The following is a 24,667-nucleotide window of genomic DNA, read 5'->3' on the forward strand; positions in this document are numbered from 1 at the left end:
ATTTTTTTGACAGACATAATAAAATTCCAGTGCATTAAAAATAGTCACAAGGTGAACGGCGCCATTCATTGTTTGGTTATGTAACAGCTTAACATTACTTGATCAATAAGACTGCACATAGAAGCTAATATAAAATCTTTGGCCGAACATTTTCACGATAAAAACTACTGTAACGGTTTAGTCTCGTGTACTTTATTGTCATTTTACTATTTTTGATGTTTCGAAAACTCCACAGTTTTCTTCGCGGACGACTAAGATGTTTGTTTTTTTTTTTTTTTTTTGTTTTTATTATTGCCTTTGTAGGCAGACGGGCATACGGCCCACCTGATGGTGAGTGGTTACCGTCGCCCATGGACTTCAGCAATGCCAGGGGCAGAGCCAAGCCGCTGCCTACCGACATTCGAATACTTCGTTGACATTTGAATATTCTGCTACCTACCGTCTATTTTTAAATAAAACATGTTTCTAGACTTTAACCTTTTAACGTCAGGTCTGGTTATTTGTTTGACTTTAATTATGTCTAAAATTTGCGAAGATCGATCAAAATATGTAAATTTTCAATATAAGTGCCTCAATATTCATGCAATTTCATCAGAACCAAAAGGACATATTAGTGTATTTTGTTCAACGCCTAACACCTAGGACCATTTGAAAGACCGATCCAGTTACTTAATTTAGTGAATTCAACAATAACCAACATTTTACTGACTAGCATTATGATTATGATTGCGTAGCATTATGATAATTACGATTTTATGCTGTTGTGTTTTTTGCGAATTCAACAAAATATCAATTTGGTCCCACTCAAATCTCTTTCAACTGCAGCGTAGACAAATAGGACTGTCGCGCTCTTTAAAGGAATACATACAAATTTTGACAGAATTTAGTAAAATCAATATCATAATTAAAACTGGCTTAATATCGCTTTCTTTATTGTCATTATATTATTTGCGATATTTCGAATACTGTACAGTTTTCGTGGCACGGACGACTGACCGAGGACCGATCTTAGTTTTAATTAAAAAACCGAATAAAATACTATTAGAAAAGAAACATCCAACTGTTACCACACACCTAACCTATATCACATACATATGCACAATATGTATTCATAGTATAATATTACATATTTTGTAAACTACTAGAGATAATATTCAAAACTCGAGTTGCATATTAATAAATATTGCACGCTCTAAATATTATCACGTTAAAAGGCCAAGGATTTTTATTAATTCAACTATTACGAAAATATCTTATTACGAATGCCATTTTACGACTCAAAAACATCACGTTTATTTAACTTAATTATATTAATATAGTTTTGGATCTTTTGAGTGTAGTTAAGTTGTCTTAAGTTATAGACCGCATTTGTTGCATGCTTGTAGTCATTATACTTGTACAATTTGCTAGTAATTGGTGTTGTTTGCTGATATCGATTTCAAATAACTTTAAAAAGATCCATCCTCGCACAAAGAGTTGAAATATTGAAATAAAAAAGGCAAATGCTTTGAAAATAGCTCCTTAGGCTATTAGCAAATAGGCAGAGAAAAAAATGTTTAATAATATTGTCTGTGTAGTCTGCATTTTTTAAGAAGTGCTAAGCAACAAAATTACGAAACATTCGCGGACCTTTTGAAAGAAACCCGAAATATAAAGATTCGGCACATTGAATGTTGCGAAAGGAAGTGGAAATGGGGAATCTTTGTTGGAAAAAACTTCCATCCGACACGTAAACGCAGACATTTAAGACAGTAAGCTCTTAGCGTTTCTCTAGGCCTTCAAGGAAAAGCAAAGGCACTCGGTAAATAGCTTCAATGAACGAGACGCGGAAGTTTTCACTCACTGAATCCCTTGGCTTGTAGTCCTGGGCGGCTTGTTTGCAAACTTTAAGTACCTACCTCGACTGAACAAATAGCGTTGTGAGTTTTATCGTGACGTCATTAGTTTTCGTGACATACGAAATGATTTTCAAACAAAGTTAATTTCAGTGTAGAAAGGATAAAATTTTGAATTTTTTTACTGGTGGTAGGACGTATTGTGAGTCCGCACGGGTAGGTACCACCTCCCTGCCTATTTCTGCCGTGAAGTAGAAATAAGTTTCGGTTTATAGGACGGGGCAGCCGTTGTACTGTAAAAATGGAGACCTTAGACATTATGTCTCAAGGTAGGTGGTGGCATTTACTTTGTAGATGTCTAACCACTTAACATCAGTCGGGCCGCGAGCTCGTCCATCCATTCACCATCCACATCCATATTTCGATATTATTTTTGATAATCGATAAACAGCTTTTAAAATATCTTAACAATTAAATGTGTATTTTAGTCAGAGGATTCAAAATAGAATTCGATGGCTAAATTTTAAGAGTAAGAAACAAAACAATGAAACGTTCACATGTCGGAACTTTGGCTAAATTGAATCTGTGAAATCTAGCCATCCTGTGGTCTGATTTTGTTCAGTCTCTAATAGGTTTCGGGGACGAAAATAGTTTCTGTTAATTACATGGCTTAAATTTTTTCCCATTTATACACACTAAAATGGATACTTAATTATGATTGAACTAAAATACGCCAACCAAACATGTATTTCATTTGAATTTCAATCGCACAAAACTAATTTATCTTAATATTACGATTCTGTGTTTTCATTCGTAAATTTTTCATGAGCTAAGAATAGTTGCAGTTATTATTGTTTTGATCCAGTCACCTTTCACTGTTGGTGCGTCACTATTCGAACTGTGTATTAATTACTATGTAATTTATTAACACTAGTGGTCCCGCGGTAGTCGAAATTCGACTATAATTAATTGGAATTGTAAGTTTGTACACTATTATGATTGTATTTTATACTTCTATAATCACAAATTTCGCCAAGACTACACTATAAAATATATTAACAAAGACAAACAATATTTAATCTCAATTTGACAACAGGCGTCAAGGAAAAAAGTTTGACAATAAATTGTATGCATGCGTGTATGCGTCAAATACATGGTATGTAGTGTGTGTAAAAGTTTTCTTTATTGATTTAATGTATCTTTTATGCATTATTTAAAAAAAATATTAGCATTGTGCACTTCTTCTCTTTATTCTCTATAAGTGTGGAAAATTTCATACTACTCCGCCCGCGCAATTTTCGTAAAAAGGGATACAAAGTTTTTGCTTCACGTATTAATATATAGATACTATTCACCGATATTAAATGTAGCAGACGCTGTTTCACAACGTTGAGTGGAAACGAAAGCTCACGTACAATTCGTGTTGATTCGGAATTGCGTATAATGCTGACGAAACGCCTTCCGATTCAGGAACGACTTCAAAGAACGCTACCAAAGTTTGTTATGAGCTGACCCGAATAACGGATTAAGTTTATTCAGACGTGAAACAGGAACTGCACGCGATTGCACGTGTCTTAATTCTAAAAAGCGCAATGTAAACAAATTTATTAGCTTTACGGGTTCGAACGCGGCCCAGACATCCGCTTCCTACAGCCAGCGACGCCTGCACAGTTGCGCGTCCAATCAAATAAACAGAATCGATGAGTGGATTAATAACATTTGCGAGCAATCGTTTTACATCTGCATCGGTCGTTCTGCGTGTATACATTTTTAATACGCTTTTATATTAGCTTCAGACGTATGTATGTTAGTATGTAACGGAATTTATGAACATGATTTTGACCCCCTCCAAAACGTCGGATTAACTCGAAATTTGGTATACTTATTAAGGACCGATGACAATTCAATAATAAATACTCTGAAAACTGAATGATAAACTGAGTGAAAATAATTTTCTACAATAAAATCATTTTTTCTTACACTAATTTTAATTCAAATTTATTAAATTTTATTTTCTATTTTTTAGTTGTATTTTGTATAAAAGCGTATTTTGTTAGTTTTTTTAAACTATTATTTAATATTATTGTTTTCATCCTTCCTTAAAGTAACATTTGTTTTTCTTTCGTCTTAGATTTCCCACGGATCGAAGTAGGACCCGAAAACCCTTTGCGAATCGAAATTGATGGCACGGCCACGATGGAATGTAAAGTCGATGCCAAACCGAAAGTCAGCTCTGTACGATGGACCAGAAACGGAAAATATATATCGAACTCCTTCACTCACACGATCCAGGGAGTCACAGTACAAGACGCGGGCAAGTACGCTTGTACCGCGGACAATGGTCTGGGCCGACCAGGGGAGAAGGAAATGTATCTAGACGTATTATTCCCGCCGAGTGTCAAAGTGGAATCTAAAACATACGAAGCCGAAGAAGGCGGTAACGTGCACATACGATGCGATGTCTCAGCCAATCCTGAACCCATCTCCGTGGAATGGATAATGGAGGGAAAACCCGATTTCCACCAAAAAGGCAACAATCTAACATTGACTGGTGTTAACGCGAACATGGCTGGGACTTATTTGTGTCGGGCGGTTAACGTTATATCGTCAACGAACGGAAAGCGTGCTGAACGGTCAAACAGCGCTTCGGTCGCGGTTCTTGTACGGCATAAACCCGGGCGCGCTTACATCAGTCCGGACAAGCCCATTGCACAGGAGGGGACCGGGGTTACGTTGACGTGCAGCGCGAACCCTCCCGGCTGGCCCGCCCCGCAGTACAGATGGTTCCGCGACATAGAAAATTCTGACACGAAGCCCGCTGTTCTCGCCACCGGCAACAAGTACACCATTCCGAGCGCACATCTGGGCAGCGAAGGCGTTTATCACTGTCAGGCCACTAATGAACTCGGCCACGGCGAACTAGCTTCGGTTACTCTAGAAGTCCATCAGCCTCCGCGCTTCCAAATGAAACTTCAACCTCACACGACGAAACGGGCCGGCGAACAGGACTACGCGGTGAGCTGCAGCGTGCTGGGCAAACCACGGCCCACCGTCAGATGGTACAAAGATAATTCGGAGATCAAGCCTGATGCTAATCTGTATGAAGTCAAGAGTGATATCGCCGAAACCAGCAACGAAGTGTACAACGTACAGAGCACGCTAAAGTTCAGGGGGAAAGCAAGACCGAACACTAATGATTTATTACCAGAAGACAGGGGTATCTACTCTTGTAACTTCGAAAATGAAGTAAAAAAAGTCGAATCCACAATGCATCTTCGAATAGAACGTAAGTTATTTTTTCTTTTTAATCCAAATGTTAATTGTATTTTCTGTTTAATAATTAAGACTGATATTACTTTAGAAGGATTCTCAGAAAGGTAGTAAATGAAGAAAATATATTTTATGTTTGCTTATTCATGAAGGATTGAGGAAGACGGCGAAACTTACCGAAAGCGGAAACATTAAAAGTTTTATATTCATAACTTTTCAATATTCGTTGAATGCACCCGTTAAATTTTAATACAACCATTACGTAAACCCACTTACAGAAACAAGCTATGTTAAGACATAATTACCGGTGCGACAGAATTAAGTGCGTACGAATGGAGTTTACCTTCATTTTAATTAATTAGGCCGTGTGAAATTTGAACTTTTGCATACTTTTTATTGTGCACTAGTTGACCCGGCAGACTTCGTAGTGCCTCAATCGATAAATAAAAGACAAAAGGAATCCGTCCGATGGGGGACACATCAAAGGAAAAACAAAATTCTTATTTTTATTTAATTCCGAGCATTTTCATTCATTTATTTACCTTTTAAACCTTCTCTGGACTTCCACAAATAATTCAAGACCAAAATTAGCCAAATCGGTCCAGCCGTTCTCGAGTTTTAGCGAGACTAACGAACAGCAATTCATTTTTATATATAGAGATGTGAAATTTTCAGTTTTTGTGTTTTTTTTGTCACTGCAGACGAACCGATATTGATTCGACAACATAAAAAAGTAGCTTACGACATCGACGAAACAGCCGAAATAGTGTGCCGAGTGCAGGCGTACCCCAAACCGGAGTTCCAATGGTTCTACGGCACGAACACCGCGCCGCTTCAGATGTCCTCCGACGGACACTACGAGATCAACACGACGACAGACAGCAACGACTCGTACTTCAGCATGCTACGAATAAAGAAAGTGAAGCCTCAGGACTACGGCGACTACTACTGCAAAGTGAAGAACTCGCTCGGCCATATACGACCTCAGATACGACTGCAGCCGAAGGGCGCTCCGGAGTCGCCGTCCGCGCTCGAGAGCCAGAAGGTCGGACCGACGTATGTGACGCTCAAATGGGAGGCAGGCTTCGACGGAGGACTGTCGAATACGAAGTACTTCGTGCTGTACCGGCGGGCGTCGCTGCGAGGGGTGGGGGGCGCCGGCAGCGAGCACTGCACCGTGGAGCGTTCCACGGACCGCGACTGGATGGAGTACGACTGCGGACGCGCCAACCCTTGCAACGTGACGCGCCTCGACCAACACAACGCTTACTCGTTCAAGGTAAACACTTCACACTGATTCATACGGCACACCAAATCGACGGGTCTTACGTTTCTTAATGCAAATACAATAATATACAACAACGGTTAAAAGATTAGATATATAACAATAGTATTAACGAAAATAGCATCATTTACGTTTATATAGCCTGATTACTGTGACTTAAGTTAGACCTTAGAACTCATATCTCAAGGTAGGTGGCGGCATTTGCGTTGTACATGTCTATGGGCTCCGGTGACCACTTCACATCAGGTGGGCCGTGAGCCGAGGCCGTCGTCTACACACTTATACAATAAAATAAAATAAAAAAACGAATAAAGTGTCCGCTAGTAGCTATTAATGAATCTATAATGTAATCGTAGGTACATGTACAACACTTCACTTATATTGATGTAATCACATTATTATACGTGAAGCGTTAGTTTTGGTCCAAGATTGTCAATTGCCAATCACGGTCTGCGTCACACGTAGGATCCGTTGTTATAATTTCAGTGGACCTGTAAATATATTACTACTAATTGTTTACTTTTTACATACTATGTTTGAGTCTCCGATGGTCGTACATGTTCACTCAGTTTTATAAATCAATTAATTAGCTATTTATTTTATAAAAACTGTGACAAAATATTAATTCATTTATTTATTTTTTTCATTTTATCGCTACCGACAGCATCTGACATTTGTTTTCAAGGTAATATAATAAACCCATACGGATTCGTTTACAGATTATTTATCGTTTATATGTTCGATATATTTTATTTTTTGTGTCGTCACACACACACCACTTTTATATTATTTCGACACGCTTCTAAATATATTCGTGTGATTTGCTTGTGTTAAATCGGATATGTTTCGATTACTGACGCGTCACCGTTGACTCCAGGTGAAGGCGGTGAACACGAAAGGTCACAGTGAGTATTCGAATGAGCTCACTGTGACGACTAAAGTGGATAAGATCGCCCCTCCGGAACAAGTGACGTACGATCCGAGCTCGCGGATGATCGTGTTCACGGTGGTACCGACCTGCCTCACTGTCGTAGGAGTCGTGGAAGGACTGGGCAACATGGGAGGAGCTACTGGCTGGCAGGTTAGTGCATGCTTGGCTCGTATGGGGGCAGAGGGAACGTCCTCTCACTAGTAGTATTAAAAATATTGATATATCACAATATTAGTCCGTTTGTAAGCATGATGAATGAACTTATGTACTGCCTCTCAACTCCAATGGAAAATATTCATTTTCAATTTCAAGACTTTTTTTGACGTTCTCGATAGCGTAAAAGTTAGCTCATATTTGGAATGGGATCGTTTGCGTACGTTTGCCGCTAGGGGCGCTGTTCCAACTGCATACAAAATTGGCTTAACCTTTACGCTATCGAGAACGTTAAGAAACTCGCACTATGCACACAGAACTATTCGAACTGCTAACTCTGACGTCACGCGAGGAGAGAAGTAAATGTGTCACAAGCCTACGCTTGGGCCGATCGTGCCTCTCTATATCGTATCTCTCTTTTGTTCCGCGCTCTCGCTTGCACGCTCAGGCGGAACATGATACTATATAGGACGTTATAGGACTTTTATAGGACTATAAATCGATGAACACCAGCTGCACGCATGAAAAAGTGTCACGTTCCGCCTGAGCGTGCAAGCGAGAGCGCGCAACAAGCGATAGAGATGCGCCATCAGCCCAAGCGTTGGCTTGTGCATTTATCGTTCTTCTCGCGTTACGTCAGAGCTAGCAGTTTGAACAGTTCTGCTGCTGGGTTATCGTCTAAAACTATCGTCCAGAGTAGATGAGTCGTCTATTATCAAAGGTGGCAATCTGTGCATTTGGACAAAAAAATTTTATTGATATGTCAATACAGATTGATTTGAATATAATCGTCTCCTTCAAAGAATACGGTTCAAAACCTGCATTAAATAAAGGTTAATAGTTAACCTGTTATTTATCTAAGATGTCGTTCCGAAGAGTTTTGTCACTGCCAATGGAATACAAAGTCAATAATTCGTTTTTCTGATTTACCAATCATTGTCCAAAAGTCAGATTGCCGGCTTTGATAATAGTCGACTCAGATATCGTCAGACAACCAATTAATTTTTTTTTAAGAGTTTTGTCCGTCATGTTACTTTTATGTTAAATCAAATGCGACAAACAAACAACTATCCGATAAGCATTTCATAATACGCATCGAATGTTTCAAAATATTAATATCTTAACCAAACTTACAAAGTAATTGAACCGGAACGCCTAATATCCTTTCTTAAGTGTTTATTAAGAGTCACGAGTTTCTAAAGTGTAAGTTTTTACAACCAACCGGCCTGACGCTAAGTTATATTATTTACAATATTACGAAAAGGGACTTTAAAGTCAGCAGAAATTTAAAGTATCAACTTTCTATAAAAATACAAATGACTAAATAATAACACGAAACTTAAATCGGTCTTTTTTAAGTCTTGTTTTTTGTATTTGAAAGGAAATCTGTATCAACATTACTTTCGTTCATAATGTTAGTGTTTTTTTTTATTCCGGCTACTATCACGTATCACAAATTTGGAATAGTCACAGAAAGTGTGCTTAAAAGAAAAACAAATTTCATATTAAAAAAAATATATTATTATTAATGATGTATTAGAAAAATTAATGTATACTAGTAGTCCCCCGGTAGTCGAAATTCGACTATAATTAATTGAAATTATAACTTTGTACACTATTATGATTCTATTTTCAAAGACTATTTATTATACTTCTATAATCATAGACTTCGCCAAAAATACACTTTAGACAAATATTAATAAAGAAACAATATTTAATCTATTCTCAATTTGACCACAGATCTTAAGCAATAACAAAAGTTTGACATTAAACAAATAGTGTGCATGCGTGTGTGTCAAAAACAAGATAGTGTGTGTAATGTTTTTTTTATTGATTTAATGTATTTTTTAGGCATAATTTAAAAAACTTATCATTCTGCACTCTTTTTCTATATTCTCTATAAGTGTGGGAAATTTCATACTCCTCCGTCCGCGCAATTTTCGTAAAAAGGGGTACAAAGTTTTTGCTTCACGTATTAATTAATATATATATAGATTCAAACCATATGCGATCAATCAATGTAAGATCTAGCTGTTAGAAGCTACCGTTTACTGGCTCTACCGTTCGCTGTCATATTCACATACATAATATGTCTATTCGGCACTTAATAACTATGAATAGCACATATAAATGTCGAAGCCAACATGCATTCGAACACGCTTTTAAATATTTGTATTCATTTCGGAATCAATTCAGTGAGGTGTATTTATATAACATATCGATCGCGCGTTCTTTTATCGACAGGCCGGCGTTCTGCCGTGAAATGCAATGGATGTTGTGTTAAGCTTGTTTATGTTAGACGGAATAAAAACATCTGCTAAGTGGTTAATCTTATTAGCATGTAAACGTTTATAGAAGATTGGCCACATGCAAAGTGTATTCGAACTGCTTCCGAAGCGAATGCAAGTTGGATTCAACCTTCGTGTTTTACCAAAATGAAGATCGTAAAAATATGTATAACTTTCACTACTTTTTGCATGACTCAATGTATGACCACAAACATTAGATGACACGCGAGTCGACTAATTGCTTAATAGAAAAGGATTCTTCACTTCTCTATGTTTTACATCCAGGCGATAGGTGGTTTTAATTGACTAAACTCCAACAAGCTGCCGAAGATACACAGGGTGCGGCAAAGAAAACCAAGCGAAATACTCCTCAGCAAAAAAATATATATCAAAAACTAGACGTCAATCTACATTTGATTGATTTGACAAAAAGCATATTAACCTTATTTTTTATAAATAAATAACAAATCAAAATAATTTAACATAAATCAATTCACGCAGTAGACAAAATCTTCCAATGCGCTTGAAGAAGGCACAGTTCCCAAGATACTGGCTACGTTACCTCGTTGAACAGCCAGACTTACTCTCTGTGCAAAGTACCAGCCAGCCTTAGCATCACGAGTAACCTCCTTCAAGCGTTTGGAGATTTCTGATAAAAATTTCTTTGCTTCAGGGCACCAAGGGCCCATCGGCACAAGGGCCAACCTTATTAATATTGATATATTACAATAATTTGTAAAAACTAGCGACCCGCCCTCGCTTCGCTTCGGAAACTGTAATTTATTATTGATTTCTCCACTATTTAATGGATGTTATTATACATATAAACCTTGCTCTTCAATCACTCTATCTATTAAAAAAAACCGCATCAAAATCCGTTGCGTAATTTTAAATATTTAAGCATACATAGGAATATAGAGACCGAGAAAGCGACTTTGTTTTATACTACGAGTATATAGTGATAATGTTCGAACGATAAGTAATGCGATCAAACTGACAAACGTGCAAGTTTTCTTTTATAACTTAGATTTGAATCATGCTCCTTGTATTTCCGTGTAGGTGGTTGAGACAATACCGCTGCGGCTATCAGGGTCAACAGCGATCGTGCAAGAGTCCACCTTAGAATTGCCCAGCAAGTCCAGTCGAGTTGCAGGCAGACACATGTCGGACCCGCCTCTCGACGAACTCAATCCCAGGATCAGACTAAAACTCTGTCTGCAGGTCAACCAAGAGGTGTGCAGTGAATACGCCGAAGCTGAAAGTGAGTTTTCTATTCGTTCCTATTAAAAACAACACCCTATATTTGCTTACAACCAACTTTTTTGCTGTACGTATTTATTGAATTTAACTTTTACGGTGGCATGTGTCTTCGTCGTAGAACACGTGTTCCACTCGCTCATTGGTTTAATTTTGTACAAAATCAAAGGGCATCTCGGATCGAAGATGCGATTAAAGCAACTTTATTCATCTGTACCCGGCTGCGGAAGCTAAAAAGGGTCAAACGTAAAGCCCTGTACATACAGAAAAAAAGTTTTCTCGAAACTTCTCGTGTTTTAATTAATTTGTTTATCTAAAATCAAGTTTAAATTGGACATTTATTTCAGTCGGACAGTCGTACGTGAAAGAAGCGTCTACCTTGAAAACGGCAACGATGCTCGCCATTTTGTTTTCCGCGATCATGTTCGTCGTGGTCGCAGCCTTACTGTTCATATTCTGCCACTGCAAACGAAAGGAGAGCAAGAAGGACAGGTCTAAAGATTACGAAATGGACTCCATGAGGCCGGCGATGGTCACCCCTCAGAACCAAGCGCCGCCCCCTTACTACCCAGGAACCGGTATGGAAAACAAGGCTTTGGAACATTCCATGGATCTTGGCCTTATGGATGATTCCAAGAACAACATGTACGCCACTCAGGGAGGCTACCTCTGCAACGTTCCAGTGCAAATCAAAACTCATCACGGACAAGCCATTCCTAATTCTGACTGTGAGTATTGAAATTGTACAACTATAGGTATAAATAATTCATTATTCTTTGAAATCAACAAACATAATAATAATAATCGGTCCTATTATTTCCGGCCAACGAGAGAGAATCCTTAAAATGAAATTACGAAACATGTCGGGATGTACATTTTCCAATTTACTAGATGGAAAACGTGCGGCTTCTTTAATTTGCTTTCGTTTCTTTGAACTTATTTTTTTATTTATTTTAACATTTTGTTTCTTGTGCTACCGACGAGGACTACGAGCGACGGTCACGCAAGGTAAACCAACTATAAGCGAGACGCGTTCGCTTCGACGTTACACATTCCAGGGGGATCATTGTCAACTTTTTTCCAGGGAACATGGGCTTCGTCGAGAACAGCTATACGAATAGCAACAACGGGGGTAGCGTGAACTCGCAGGACTCTCTGTGGCAGATGAAAATGGCCGCCGGTAACAACGGGGGAGCTATGCCCGCGCACCAGCTCCTAGACCGACAGAGCAACTACGAGTACGACGGGATGACGCACGGCGGGTACCGCGCCGTGGACGACTACGCGCCGTACTCGCACCTGCCGCCCCCCGCGCCCGCCGACTACAGCCTGCACCCCCCCTCGCGCCAAGACTACTGCTCCGATCCCTACGCCTCCGTGCACAAGCCCAAGAAGCCCAGGGCCGACCAACACATCGGTGAGTAACCACACCCGTGCCAAAACTTAGGGTTTGACGATCGTATATGATTACAGTGGCCACTAGTTTCTGTAATTAAGTGTCTAAGCACACTATGCCGAAATTACGTTGCGTTATAGCGTACAACGTAACTTCGGTCGGGCGTAAATTCAGCGGCAAATTATTCTGTACCTTCACGCAGTGATAACCATCGGTACAAATACTCGTTTGGTTGTATGTACGTACGTATATATGTACGGTTGTACGGTGTGTATGTACGGTTTATGAAGAAAGAAAAAAAAGATTACGTCCGCAGGTATCACCATCTTTCCCATTTCTGCCGTGAAGCAGTAATGCGTTTCGGTTTGAAAGGCAGCCGTTGTACTGCTAAAATTAAAACCTTACAACTCTTGTCTGAAGGGTGGGGCAGCCGTTGTGACTATATTGAGACCATAGAACTTATATCTCAAGGTGTGTGGCGCATTTACGTTGTAGATGTCTATGCTCCGGTAACTACTTAACAGGGGGGCCCTGAGCTCGTCCACCTACTTAAGCAATAAAAAATTTTTTAACAAGAATTGTACGTTTGTCAGAGTCACCGTACCACGAGGTGAGCGGGTTGCCGGAGTACTGCGGCGCGGGTCCGACGGAGGAGGGGGGCGCGGAGGACAAGGCGGCGCACATGTCGCTGTGCTGCGACGAGTCCCTCGAGTCCGGCTACTCCACGCCCAACTCCCGCGCGCGACGCGTCATCAGGGAGATCATCGTCTGAACGACACCCGACGCCGCAGCTCCGTGAGTCCTCACCGCCTCAGAGCGCGGGCACACGATGCGGTGCGACAACGCGTCATGTGCCCCCGCTCTCACTGACGCGACGCCTACTTACAGCGTATCATTAGGGTTGCCACACGTCCTCCGACTCCACAGGAAAATATTAGGGTCGCTACATCTCTATTACCATAGTATGGTTTTCAGTTTAGTGTTAACGCACTTTATAATATATTAAGCTACGGTAAAATACCCAGTTTATAGAAATTGTAATTATTTAGAGATAAAAAAGGACGTGCCTAAATCATCAGAAAATGATGGAAGACATTATAACAGTAATAAAACTTAAGTAAGAGTTTTCTGTTTTTACTTAGTTTCCATTATTTTCATAAACAAATTACACATCGTGGCGACCCTGGTTATCGTTAACTTTCGTAAGCCCCCTCCCAAATTATTTTTGTACACAGATAATAACCTACGTAAAGAAAAGAATTTCGCTTCGGTAAATGCACAGGGTAAAATGTAGAATAGCGAAACGAAAATTATTATTGAAATGATTTGTTTAATTATTTTCGTCCTCGGCATACCGCATGAACCTTGAATCTGTTTTGGGTTAGAAACACAAATCAATTGAAAACTAAATGCTCCACAAAAATAATGTATCTTTACGATTTTAATTACACGAAACGGATGCTTAACTAGAGCTGCCAATTAATAGTAAGGTCATTAAAATACAATTTAAGTCGTAATTCCTCAATCATTTCGTTCATATAATTTATTATCATGACATACGCTGAAACGAAGAGAAGAATCCTGTCCCAATTTTAATGAATCTCTCATCATAAACCTTTTCGTGTTTCGTCACGGTGCGCATTTATTAAATGAATGTTTAAATGAAGGGCGCGTTAGATTTAAATCTTCGATGCCTAACGTTGTGATTGTTGTGTCAATTGTGATATAGGGAACGCACGTTGTGACGGTTCATTGAATTCGAATTATTGTGTATGTAATGCAGTTAATGGAAACCGGAAATGTAATCAAATGCTATGTACAATAACAGCGCTATGTTCTAACACTAGATCTTGAAAGGCAGTGTATAAAACGAACAAGTAATGAAACAGCGATAGGGTAGGGAGGAAGAAATTCGACTAAAAATAATCGATTTTAATATTTTGTTTTGAAAAAAAAATATGATAATTTGTTTGGGTTTTGATAATTTTTTGAAATCGATTTTTCTATAATCGTTAAAAAATACGGTGTACATCTAAAACTTTGACGTAAAATTTAGTCCAATATTAGTACTAATACAAATTGATACAGTTTTGTATTTCTCAACGTTAAACTACAGAAAAACAATTTAAAGAAATTCATCTTACAAATTATAAATTATAAACCAAGGAAGAGATATCATTAATAGGTACGTTTATCTCAAAAGCGGACGTTAATTCGTTCACTTAATTATGCACATTGTCTTGTGAGTCAAATTGCTTTGATAAGCTTTGTTAGCAGACTGTGACAGATTAATATCGAAATCGGACGTAAAGTTAATTTATGCAATGAATACACTATTAATCAGTAAACGAATATAATCAGATTAACAGATTAAAAAAACCGAAACAAATCTAAAAACCCTGCCCTAGAAGTAAACCGGTCAGTTTTCGTAATTTTTATACGTCAATTTCCCAGTGAACGATTTTACAAAAAACATTCGAATTGTATTTCCTATTTCCACAAACTTGCAAACGAGTAAATGATTATGAATGTTGATCACTATTATACTTATATTATATACATTATAATATTGCGAGTTGTTTGTAACTTTCTTGTGTGAAAGCTGCATTGCACTCGCCGTACTCTACTACAGTACTATTGATGTTTTGTAAATAAAAACTATCATAATTTTGTCTGTTAATTATTATAATCTTAAGAAGTTCTAACTGCCAGTTAAGCAGCTACACGTTTTGGTGGTGAACAATTAAAATAATCGCTTTTAAGTGAATTCCCCTCGTAACGGGATAATTGAAAGGATAGCTGGTTCAAATACGGATAGTATCTAACACAACGCTGAAAACTAACGATATAAAACAGAAATGAAACTAAATCAGATACCAGAAAGCTTATTCGAGCGTTATTTGTGCCGTCAGTGTCGTTTGGTTTGAATCGTAATCCTTTGCCCGTTTCATCTATCCGTTTCCGCCAATAACCTACAAGACTCTTAGCATTACGGTCTAGAGGAGCGAAAGATCTATAAAAAATAACCTAGACAGTTCTTGAAAAAAGGTTTTTTGACCAATTTCTTAAGAGCTTCGCTACGTACAAGTACCTTCTCGAGGTCAAAGATGAGAATCCATGCTTGTGAACACGTAAATTCCATAAATACCACTCGACGTAATTATTGCTCGAGGAATGACAGCAATTCAAATTACGTCAAGGGTCTCACTTAAAATTCTCTAGTCTACTCGATAATTCACACGAGACGAATCATTCACGGCTTACAGTTATGTACACAAGGTCTACTTTCTATTGAAGGTTGTATTCCGATTTTTTTAGATTAACGTACTTAATAGCACCGTAAGTTGTAAATATTGTATTTCTTGTTAACGTCTTCACTTTTTTTGAAGAATAAAGAATTTTTAGTGAAGTTAATTAGAGTTTAAAAAAATAATTTAAGGATTTATGATTAAATTTATCTTATTGAAATTCTTGTTCGCTTCTATTTAGATGATTAAAGTAATAAATTCACATGGAAGCCATCGATCGTACTCGTAATTTTAGGTGATGAGCCGCATACATCACTGGACGTGATGTGGATCACAATTTTTGCTTCCACTTGAGCATTCCTCTTTCGAAGTAGTAGAGCAGTATGTTATTCAAAACAAATGCTCTTTATAAATAGTTTAGTGTGGGGCATTAGTGCAATGAATAAAACCGGTGCTCCGAATTATAGTCTTCTCAGACGAATGCTCATTTCGGAAACTAATTAGTCAGTCAGTGTGTGTGTGCCTTTCGGGCTATTTGTATGATTTATGTATAGATGTAAAGACTGCCTTTAAATCTCGCGAGAGTATAATTTTATTGTTTGTCAATAATAAGCTCTTGTAAGTGGGGTTGTGAAGATTCTGAGAAGATTTTTCGAGCAATTAACGGCTGCTTAACAAAAGATTTCACATTAATATACAACATTACCTATTGTAAGTTAATTGAATATTTGAAATGTTAGTCAAAACGAGTTGGTATGACTGATGATACCTAACTTAGATAGATAGACGCAAACAAAAAATGTTGGATAAATATATTTTGAATTGTATTGCAAGCAATGTAACACAAATAAAATCGACTGACGTCTAGAATCAACGATAAAGGGAGTAGGCGGGGTGGGTCTACCAGTTTTCTTGAGCTAAATTGCTAGCTCACGAAATTTAAAGTTTCTAAAATGATATCTAATGATATTTATGTTAAACCAGTAAATGAATAGTGTTTTCCGTTCACGTTAGATGTGCTAGTTTTTGTTTTAGATTCGGAAACGATCTCTTTATACCCTGTATACAGGTGTAACAGGACGCCCTTTCCGAAGTCAACACTTTCTTAACTTAACCGGAACCGAAAATGACATTTATTTGCTAATTCAAGTAACCTTTTAAAGTTTTCAATATTTCCTGTGCGCGCAATGTAAAGCTTACAAATTTTCAGGAATCATTCCCATACAGCCAATCGCGTTAAGAATCTATTTGAACGTTAGTGACATCAATAACAGGGTGTTACTAAGGCATCTGTATTACAAGTAAATAAATATATATAAAAAAAATTATTTTTTTTTGGGAACTGCTGCCGTAAGTATGTCATTTACCCCATTTTGTAAGTACCTAATAAAGTTATTCTATTACTACCGCTTACTTACTATTCTTTTTATGTACAGTATTATTACAATAGACAACCTAATCTAGAGTTCCATCGACATTAGTCTACCCGCAATTTAGATCATTATCGCGCCGTATACTACATTTAATTACTGAATCTTTTATTACATGCATACTTTACGTATCGAAATTTATAAACAATATTTTTTCTGGTTCATTTACTTTTAACCTATTCACCTATGCGACTTTTTTGAGAAAAGTTGTCAAAATGTGAAGAAAAGTTCACACAGTTGGCGAAGCATTAGTCGCGCATTATACGTTCAAATAGATTATTTTCGAGCATTATCTGATTTTCAATTCTTTAGTTTATGAACAAACAAAAAAATCTAATATCTCTTTGGGCGTAGTTAATAGCCTTGTATTTCCGAAAAGTATCAAAGAGAATATTTTCAAAGTATTCGTCTCCCGAAATGATATTGGAACGAAGTGTCCCACCTATATTAGCAAAAGTGATACTTGAGATGACCGAGACTTTGATAATTAAATTAATGTTTTTTTTTATGTATTTATAACTTTTAGGGACTTATGATGAATTATTAGCATGATTTAGATTTTTTCGATTTAGTTTTTAATTTTTCTAATATAATCTCAGTGACATCACGGTTTTACGAAGAAAATGAATTTTTCATTATTTTTTATTATTATTATTATTATAATTATTATTTTCAATTTCATAGACACATAAGATAGAAAAAGTATATAATGTGTTGTCTAAAAAAAGAGAACAATATAAATATTATGTAGGTACACTTAATGTTATATGACTCCGTAAATGTCAAGTTTGTTACTGAAAATCGACTCCTCAATAAACATATTGTATTAATGTAATTAATAACCAACTGTAAGATTAAGTTCTATGACATTCATTAGCCAATACATGTACTTTAGTAGAATCCGTATTACATAAATATTAAAAACGTTAGCGGATATTATTCAAACATTACGAAGCCTAATTACAAAATATTGATCTCATTTCATAGCACATCTAAATATGTAGCTTCGTCTAAAATCGTACCAATCTAGAGATCGCTTATTACGTTCGCAATATACTTCAAAAGGTGGTACTGTTTTTTATATTGGTATTAAACATATTGATAAGTGTGATAATATTGTAAAATCACTGATTACTGCCCGTCAATCCCAAGCTAACAATACGTTTGATGAATGAATAATGTTTTACATTTAACATTCGTTACAGGGAAACGTCTATGTTCGGTTTAAAATTAATAATACAAATGAAAAATGTAGATACAATTTTTTTATCATAGTAATGTATGTAATTTTATCTGTAGTAACACTGCCTCTCTTGGACTTGTGCCATAATCCTATTATACTTATAAGTTCTACGATTAGGGCATCAGTCCAACGCGAAAAGTCCGAAATCAAAAAACTGTAAAACCAGATAATTTAGAAACACCCAGTTAACTTTGAAACTTGAAGCATTTATCCATGATTACTAAACATTTTATTTTATTTTATTATCATTTCTTGGGAAAAAAATGACCAGTGAAATTTCTTAACTTCTACCGTTTTAAAATCAGTGAAATATTCAAAATTGAAAAAATAAATTTATTTTTCATTTACAGTTGTAAATTACAATGCATTTTGCATATATGAACTGCATTAATTAAATATTTTCTTGAATATAAAAGTCATATTGCACTGTTGTAATCAAATGTATTAAATAATAAAATATAACAATAAGTGTGCGTCACTTCCGTATCAAAAATAAAATGGTTCTTCATTTTAAATTCAAAACAATTCTTACCCGGAAATGGAATTAATCAGATATAATGAAATTCTATCAAATCGAAGTTAATGTAAAGTAGTATTAATTTTATATCTCTAATAAATATTTAGGTCATAAGACTGTAAGCCTAAATGTTTATGTATTACGAGGTACATCATCGATAGTAAGATTAAGAATGAGCCATACATTATTATTAATAATTTTTCGGGACATACTAAATAAACAATTGTAAATATTATATTAAGCCTTTACGTACAAATAAATGAATTTTATGAAAACTGTTGTTTGTTTAATTTCATCATGGTTTCTGACATTTACTAACTTCCCTTAAGAACGAAAAAACCCTTTTTTTTCCAGGTCTAGTTTTTTTAATTGCTTGGATGGATGGACGAGCTCACAGCCCACCTGGTGTTAAGTGGTTACTGGAGCCCATAGACATCTACAACGTAAATGCGCCACCCACTTTGAGATATAAATTCTAAGATCTCAGTATACTTATGTGCTCATGCTCTTCAGATTTCAACATCACTTATGGATCTAAATTATTGGTACGCAAAGTACAATCTATTGTCATATAGTTATGTTTATTATCGATGAAAAATATCAATATGAAGCCGAGCAAACAATTTATTATATACTTTTTTGTTTTATTTGCATAATCGACTTACTCGTGAAGGAATTGTGTTTATATTAAACAAATATTTTCGATATCATTTTCCGAAGCTACGCAATAACACGACGTGTGAGGCAAGTTTTCACTCTTTTACATAACTACCCTTCACTGTGTGTTCGCTCGAGAAAATACGTCCTATTCTATTATATTTGCTGAGATATTCGGAAATCACATTTTATATCAGCGGTACAGCGTGTCGAATACTTAACTTTTTTCTTCGTTTTTTTTCCTTCCGTTATTGAATTGGAAAGCTGGGAAATGAGCTAAAAACGCAAGTCTACGTTTTAGATAGGTTTATTGTAATTAATTCCGGGTAAATTAACCAAAAATGGGTCATCAAAATATAAAACTATACATTTTATTTCCGCTCGGAGTTCAGTGGTAGTGTTGACGCCATTTGGTTTTCACAAAGACATATACCTAGTCAGGTCATAAATTCTGTCACATGTTTAATGTAAAATAATTGAAACAAGTTTATTCATTATGTAACCATTCATATACCAAAATGAACTTAACAAAACATAGATTCTTATGACACTCAAGTTTATTCAAAATGACCTCCGTGATTTTGAATACAGGCCTTCAATCTGCGCGGCCAGTCGTCTATCGCAGCACGAACGAGGTCCATGTCAATATCGGCGGCTGCCTTAATCAAGGATGTCTTAAGTGACTCCAAATTGGGATGAGGCTTTGAGCACGCCTTTTCCTCCAAGTGTTGCCATATCTTGTAATCTAACGGATTCAAATCTGGACTGGAGGAGGGCCAGTCTTCGTGCCGGATGAAGTCGATTTCACGCGCCGCCAGCCAGTCTTGTGTGCTCTTCGCTCTATGAGCTGGCGCCGAATCTTGTTGGAATACCCAGTGCCTGTTATTGAACATGGTATGAGAAACAGGTTCCACAAGTTTCGTCAGGACTGTATTTTGATACACAACTGCATTCGTTTTTACACCTTTCTCACAAAAATGTACCTATGTTAAGCCCCAATAAGAAACTCCCAACCATACCATGAGCGAGGATGGAAAATTACCTCGTTGGACACGCGGAATACGGTTGCTCGCTTCTTCACTACTGTGTGCGTACACCTTATCATTTTGTTTGTTGTAGCTCTCTTCTACGGTAAAAATTTTTTCATCCGAAAAAAGAATTTCCCGATATTTTTTTCCCGCGTACCGCTTCAACAAAGCGCGGCATCTCTTCAGTCTCAGGTCCATTAGACGAGCATTCAAACGATGTCCTGTTTTTCTTCGATATGCCCGAAGCCCTGAGTCTTCATTTAACACCCTTTTCACCGTGGTTCTGCTTAACCCCATCTGAAGGGCCAACAGTTTCTGCTTACGTTTGGGATTTCTTTGAATTCGCGCCTTCACAGCTTTTATCACTGCTGGAGTCCTAACAGACCGAGGGCGACCACTTCTTGACCTGTCATCTACACTAGAGTCTTCATTGTATCGTTTGATGGTACGATAAACGAATCTTTTGGTTATATTCAAATTTTTCAGTATGTTAAAAATTTGAATTGGCGCGTAACCGCAACGATGCAACGCAATAACTGCAACACGGTCTTCTTTAAGCGTCCACTCCATATTTAAAAATGAGTAAAATTCTAAAAGTTTTTATTTTCATGAACAATTCGAAATTCGAATTCAATAAACTTTTTTGTGGCCAGCATTCTAAAAGAAAAGTTTTTACTGTGTGACAATACTTATGAGCTGACTAGTTATATGGGTATGTAAGGTGAGCTGAGATCACAAGTGGATCAGCGGCGAGCTCTCAATGTGTAAACAAAACCGTACAAATTTTATTCATGTACATATTTAATATCTACCTTCCAATCTATCTATGCTACCTATAAAATTATAAAGGTCTTTAATAATTGTATTACAAGTTTAATTTAGGAAAGTTAACAAATAAGGGTACACACATAATCCATCTCATTATTCCCGAGAATATTTAACAGGAAAATATTCACCGCTTTTCATTTACATCGCCTAGTTCCTTATTAAACTTCCTTAACAAATTACTATTTTATGCTTTTAATTAAAAAGAATATGAAAAAACGGTCACACACACACACACAGCGAGATATTAAGTTCTTAAATGATGATTTCGCGGTTAATACGTATCTATACGATGGGCCGTAAAAGTGGATATGCATTAAACCAACCCATATCCCGGTCTCTATGAGTTAAAGTGACATTAAAATACTCACATTCACCTTTTCTTGAAGTTATGAAGACAGTGAGTGCATTAGCGGCTCTCGAAGTGAGCGAGGATACTTTACTTTATACTTGTATTGAACAATACAAGTATGATAGATGTGTGGTGCTATTTTTTTTCTTTTTAGATATTCAACGAGCAGAGTTCTACCGGGAAACTATCACGCCATAGATAATATACTTAAATATGCGGTATACGTCTTAATGCAATGCAATTGAGATTTCGAGCTAATTATAGGAGACGCTGGTGTGACGTGAAAATAGCTACACCGTATGTTTTGTGAGGCACCGCAGGGAAAGTATGTTTTGTAAGGCAGTGAAATAAAATTAAATAATGTTTTTTTTTTTGTTGGGCGAAAGAGCTCACGGCCCACCTGGTGTTAAGCGGTTACCGGAACCCATAGACATCTACAAAGTAAATCCCGCCACCCACCTTTAGACATGAGTTGTTAGGTCTCAGTTTTAACAGTACAACGGCTGCCCTTCAAACCGAAACGCATTACTGCTTCACCGCAGAAATAGGCAGTGTGGTGATACCTACCTACGCGGACTCACAAGACGTTCTACCACCAGTAAAAAAAACATATTCTTCTGACTCACGTGATGATCTCCAAGCCTCTTCTCTCCAGCGACAGGATTACTCTTTTTTTCCTACCTATTCGAGGGGTCATACTATATTCACCGGGCGAGTAGGTGAGCTCACGGGGCTCTAACCTGGAATTTTTAAGTCGCAAACTAGAAACAAACACTCCACAATAATATCTATCATCAGTACTAGTACGTTGCATTTGTGATGAAATCAATCAGCCTAGTTCATCTTGAAAACTAGGTATCGGGTAGTGCTTTAGTCTTCTGTGATCTCCAAACAGATGTCTTAACTGATCACTTTCATGTGTTGGACCCAAGGCTGGACCTGGAAACAACGAAGTGGGTGGCTTACTAAAATAAAATGAAGTACATTTTACAATATTCACGAAAAAAGTATGCAAAAAGGGGACTTTAACTAGAACTTCGGTTTTGTACCAGCAAACCTCAAATTTATCAAGGGAAATAAGATATGAGCCGGTCTAAAGTACAGTTAGTAAAAATAATTAAATAGTGATGATTACTTATTTAGTGACGCGCGAATCTTTTTTTTTCTTTTTTTCTACCTATTCTGATAGCCTTGAGAGGCTATTTCAGCTTTGCCCTAACATGTAGGTGAGCTCACGGGACTCAAACCGGAGTATTGCTAACACTGGCCCTAGCAAGAGCAGTGCTTCGCAGAATCTACCACCGGATCGGAAATGCGACCCACAGAAGATCCGGCGAGAAACTCGGTGGGCTGTGTCTGTGAGTTGATTCGCTCGTCGAGCCCTTCGTCGCAAGCGACGGGTTCGACGAGGACGGTGACCGGCGAATCTGGCAATGAATTGATATTGAATACTGTAACACATTGGTGTAGTATGTATTTGTCGGTTTGATGAAAAATCACAGTTAAATGTTACACTGATATGTACTTACATAAAAGATACTATATTATAATCAGTCTACAAATTACAGAAGTTGAAAGTAGTCAAACTTTGAACAGCTTTATATTATCATCGAAGTCAGCTAAGTAACGGCCTATCTAGTAAATAGTTACCGTAGCTCAATTTTATTACCAATGCTAAGTTTCCCAAAGTTATATTAATGCTCATTTCGCGCGCTATGAAATGCCTGCCTATCTTTAAGGGAAGCACTATGGAAGAAATTTCATTCTACAGATTGATGTAACGTTTTTTTTTTATTGCTTAGATAGGTAGACGAGCTCACAGCCCACCTGGTGTTAAGTGGTTACTGGAGCCCATAGACATCTACAACGTAAATGCGCCACCCACCTTGAGATATAAGTTCTAAGGTCTCAGTATAGTTACAAAAGCTACCCCACCCTTCGAACCGAAACGTATTACTGCTTCACGGCAGAAACAGGCGGGCTGGTGGTACCTACCCGTGCGGACTCCCAAGAGGTCCTACCACCAGTGATTACGCAAATTATAATGTTGCGGATGTGATTTTTATTACACGATATTATTCCTTCACCGTGGAAGTCAATCTTGAAGATTTGCTGAGTACGTAATTCATTAGAAAAATTGGTATCCTGCGGGATTCGAACACCGGTGCATCGCTACATACGAATGCACCGGACGTCTTATCCTTTAGACCAAGACGACTGAATCGTAATCTTACGTGGCAGAATCGTATCTGAGAACGATCTGAAATGACGAGATAATTCAAACCAAAATTTAAATCCCTTATCAATTATGGTAGTAGTACTCAAATGTTTTCGAAAATAACTTTACAAAGCATTTTTGCAAATAAAACATCGTTTTGTGAGAAAAACACAAAACAGCGTAACGGCTTTTTGATTAGTTCGTAGGTACTTAAGAAATAATATTAATTAACTTACGTACAGAAAAACGTTTGTGCTAAATACCAAGAGTTTTTTTTTTTGCAAAGCCTAATGCTCCCGGAGGCCTCTTGAGACCGATTCCGCTTAGTCACTTCTAAAGGTCGTTAGGTGATAATGACTTAAGTTATTTGAACAGAAAAATTATTGAAAATATATAATTTTCACAATTTCGTTAGGAATAAAAGAGAGAGGTTCTACTGGTGGTAGGACCACTTGTAAGTCCGCACGGGTAGGTACCACCGCCCTGCCTATTTCTGCCGTGAAGCAGTAATGCGTTTCGGTTTGAAGGGTGGGGCAGCCGTTGTAACTATACTGAGATCTTTAGAACTTATATCTCAAGGTTGGTGGCGCATTTACGTTGTAGATGTCCATGGGCTCCAGTAACTACTTAACACCAGGTGGACTGTGAGCTCGTCTACCCATATAAGCAATAAAAAAATAAAAAAAGAGAGAGAGAGAGAGAGAACATACTTTATTGCACACACCCAAGCACAA

General features: G+C 37.3%; 1 protein-coding gene across 1 annotated transcript in view; it reads left to right on the forward strand.

The window, feature by feature from the left end:
* The window catches only part of LOC101743174 (hemicentin-1), a 97,128-nt gene extending 78,000 nt beyond the window's left edge, over positions 1-19,128 (forward strand). Inside the window, exons 5-11 of the mRNA XM_012690683.4 lie at positions 3,967-5,121; positions 5,807-6,384; positions 7,268-7,471; positions 10,822-11,023; positions 11,367-11,747; positions 12,104-12,436; positions 13,009-19,128. Coding sequence (XP_012546137.1) covers positions 3,967-5,121; positions 5,807-6,384; positions 7,268-7,471; positions 10,822-11,023; positions 11,367-11,747; positions 12,104-12,436; positions 13,009-13,187 — 3,032 coding nt within the window. The 3' untranslated portion in view covers positions 13,188-19,128. The remainder of the gene's footprint in view (positions 1-3,966; positions 5,122-5,806; positions 6,385-7,267; positions 7,472-10,821; positions 11,024-11,366; positions 11,748-12,103; positions 12,437-13,008) is intronic.
* Positions 19,129-24,667: the final 5,539 nt, after the last annotated feature.

This window comes from Bombyx mori, chromosome 12 (assembly GCF_030269925.1).
Source record: "Bombyx mori chromosome 12, ASM3026992v2".
Taxonomy (NCBI): Eukaryota; Metazoa; Arthropoda; class Insecta; order Lepidoptera; family Bombycidae; genus Bombyx; species Bombyx mori.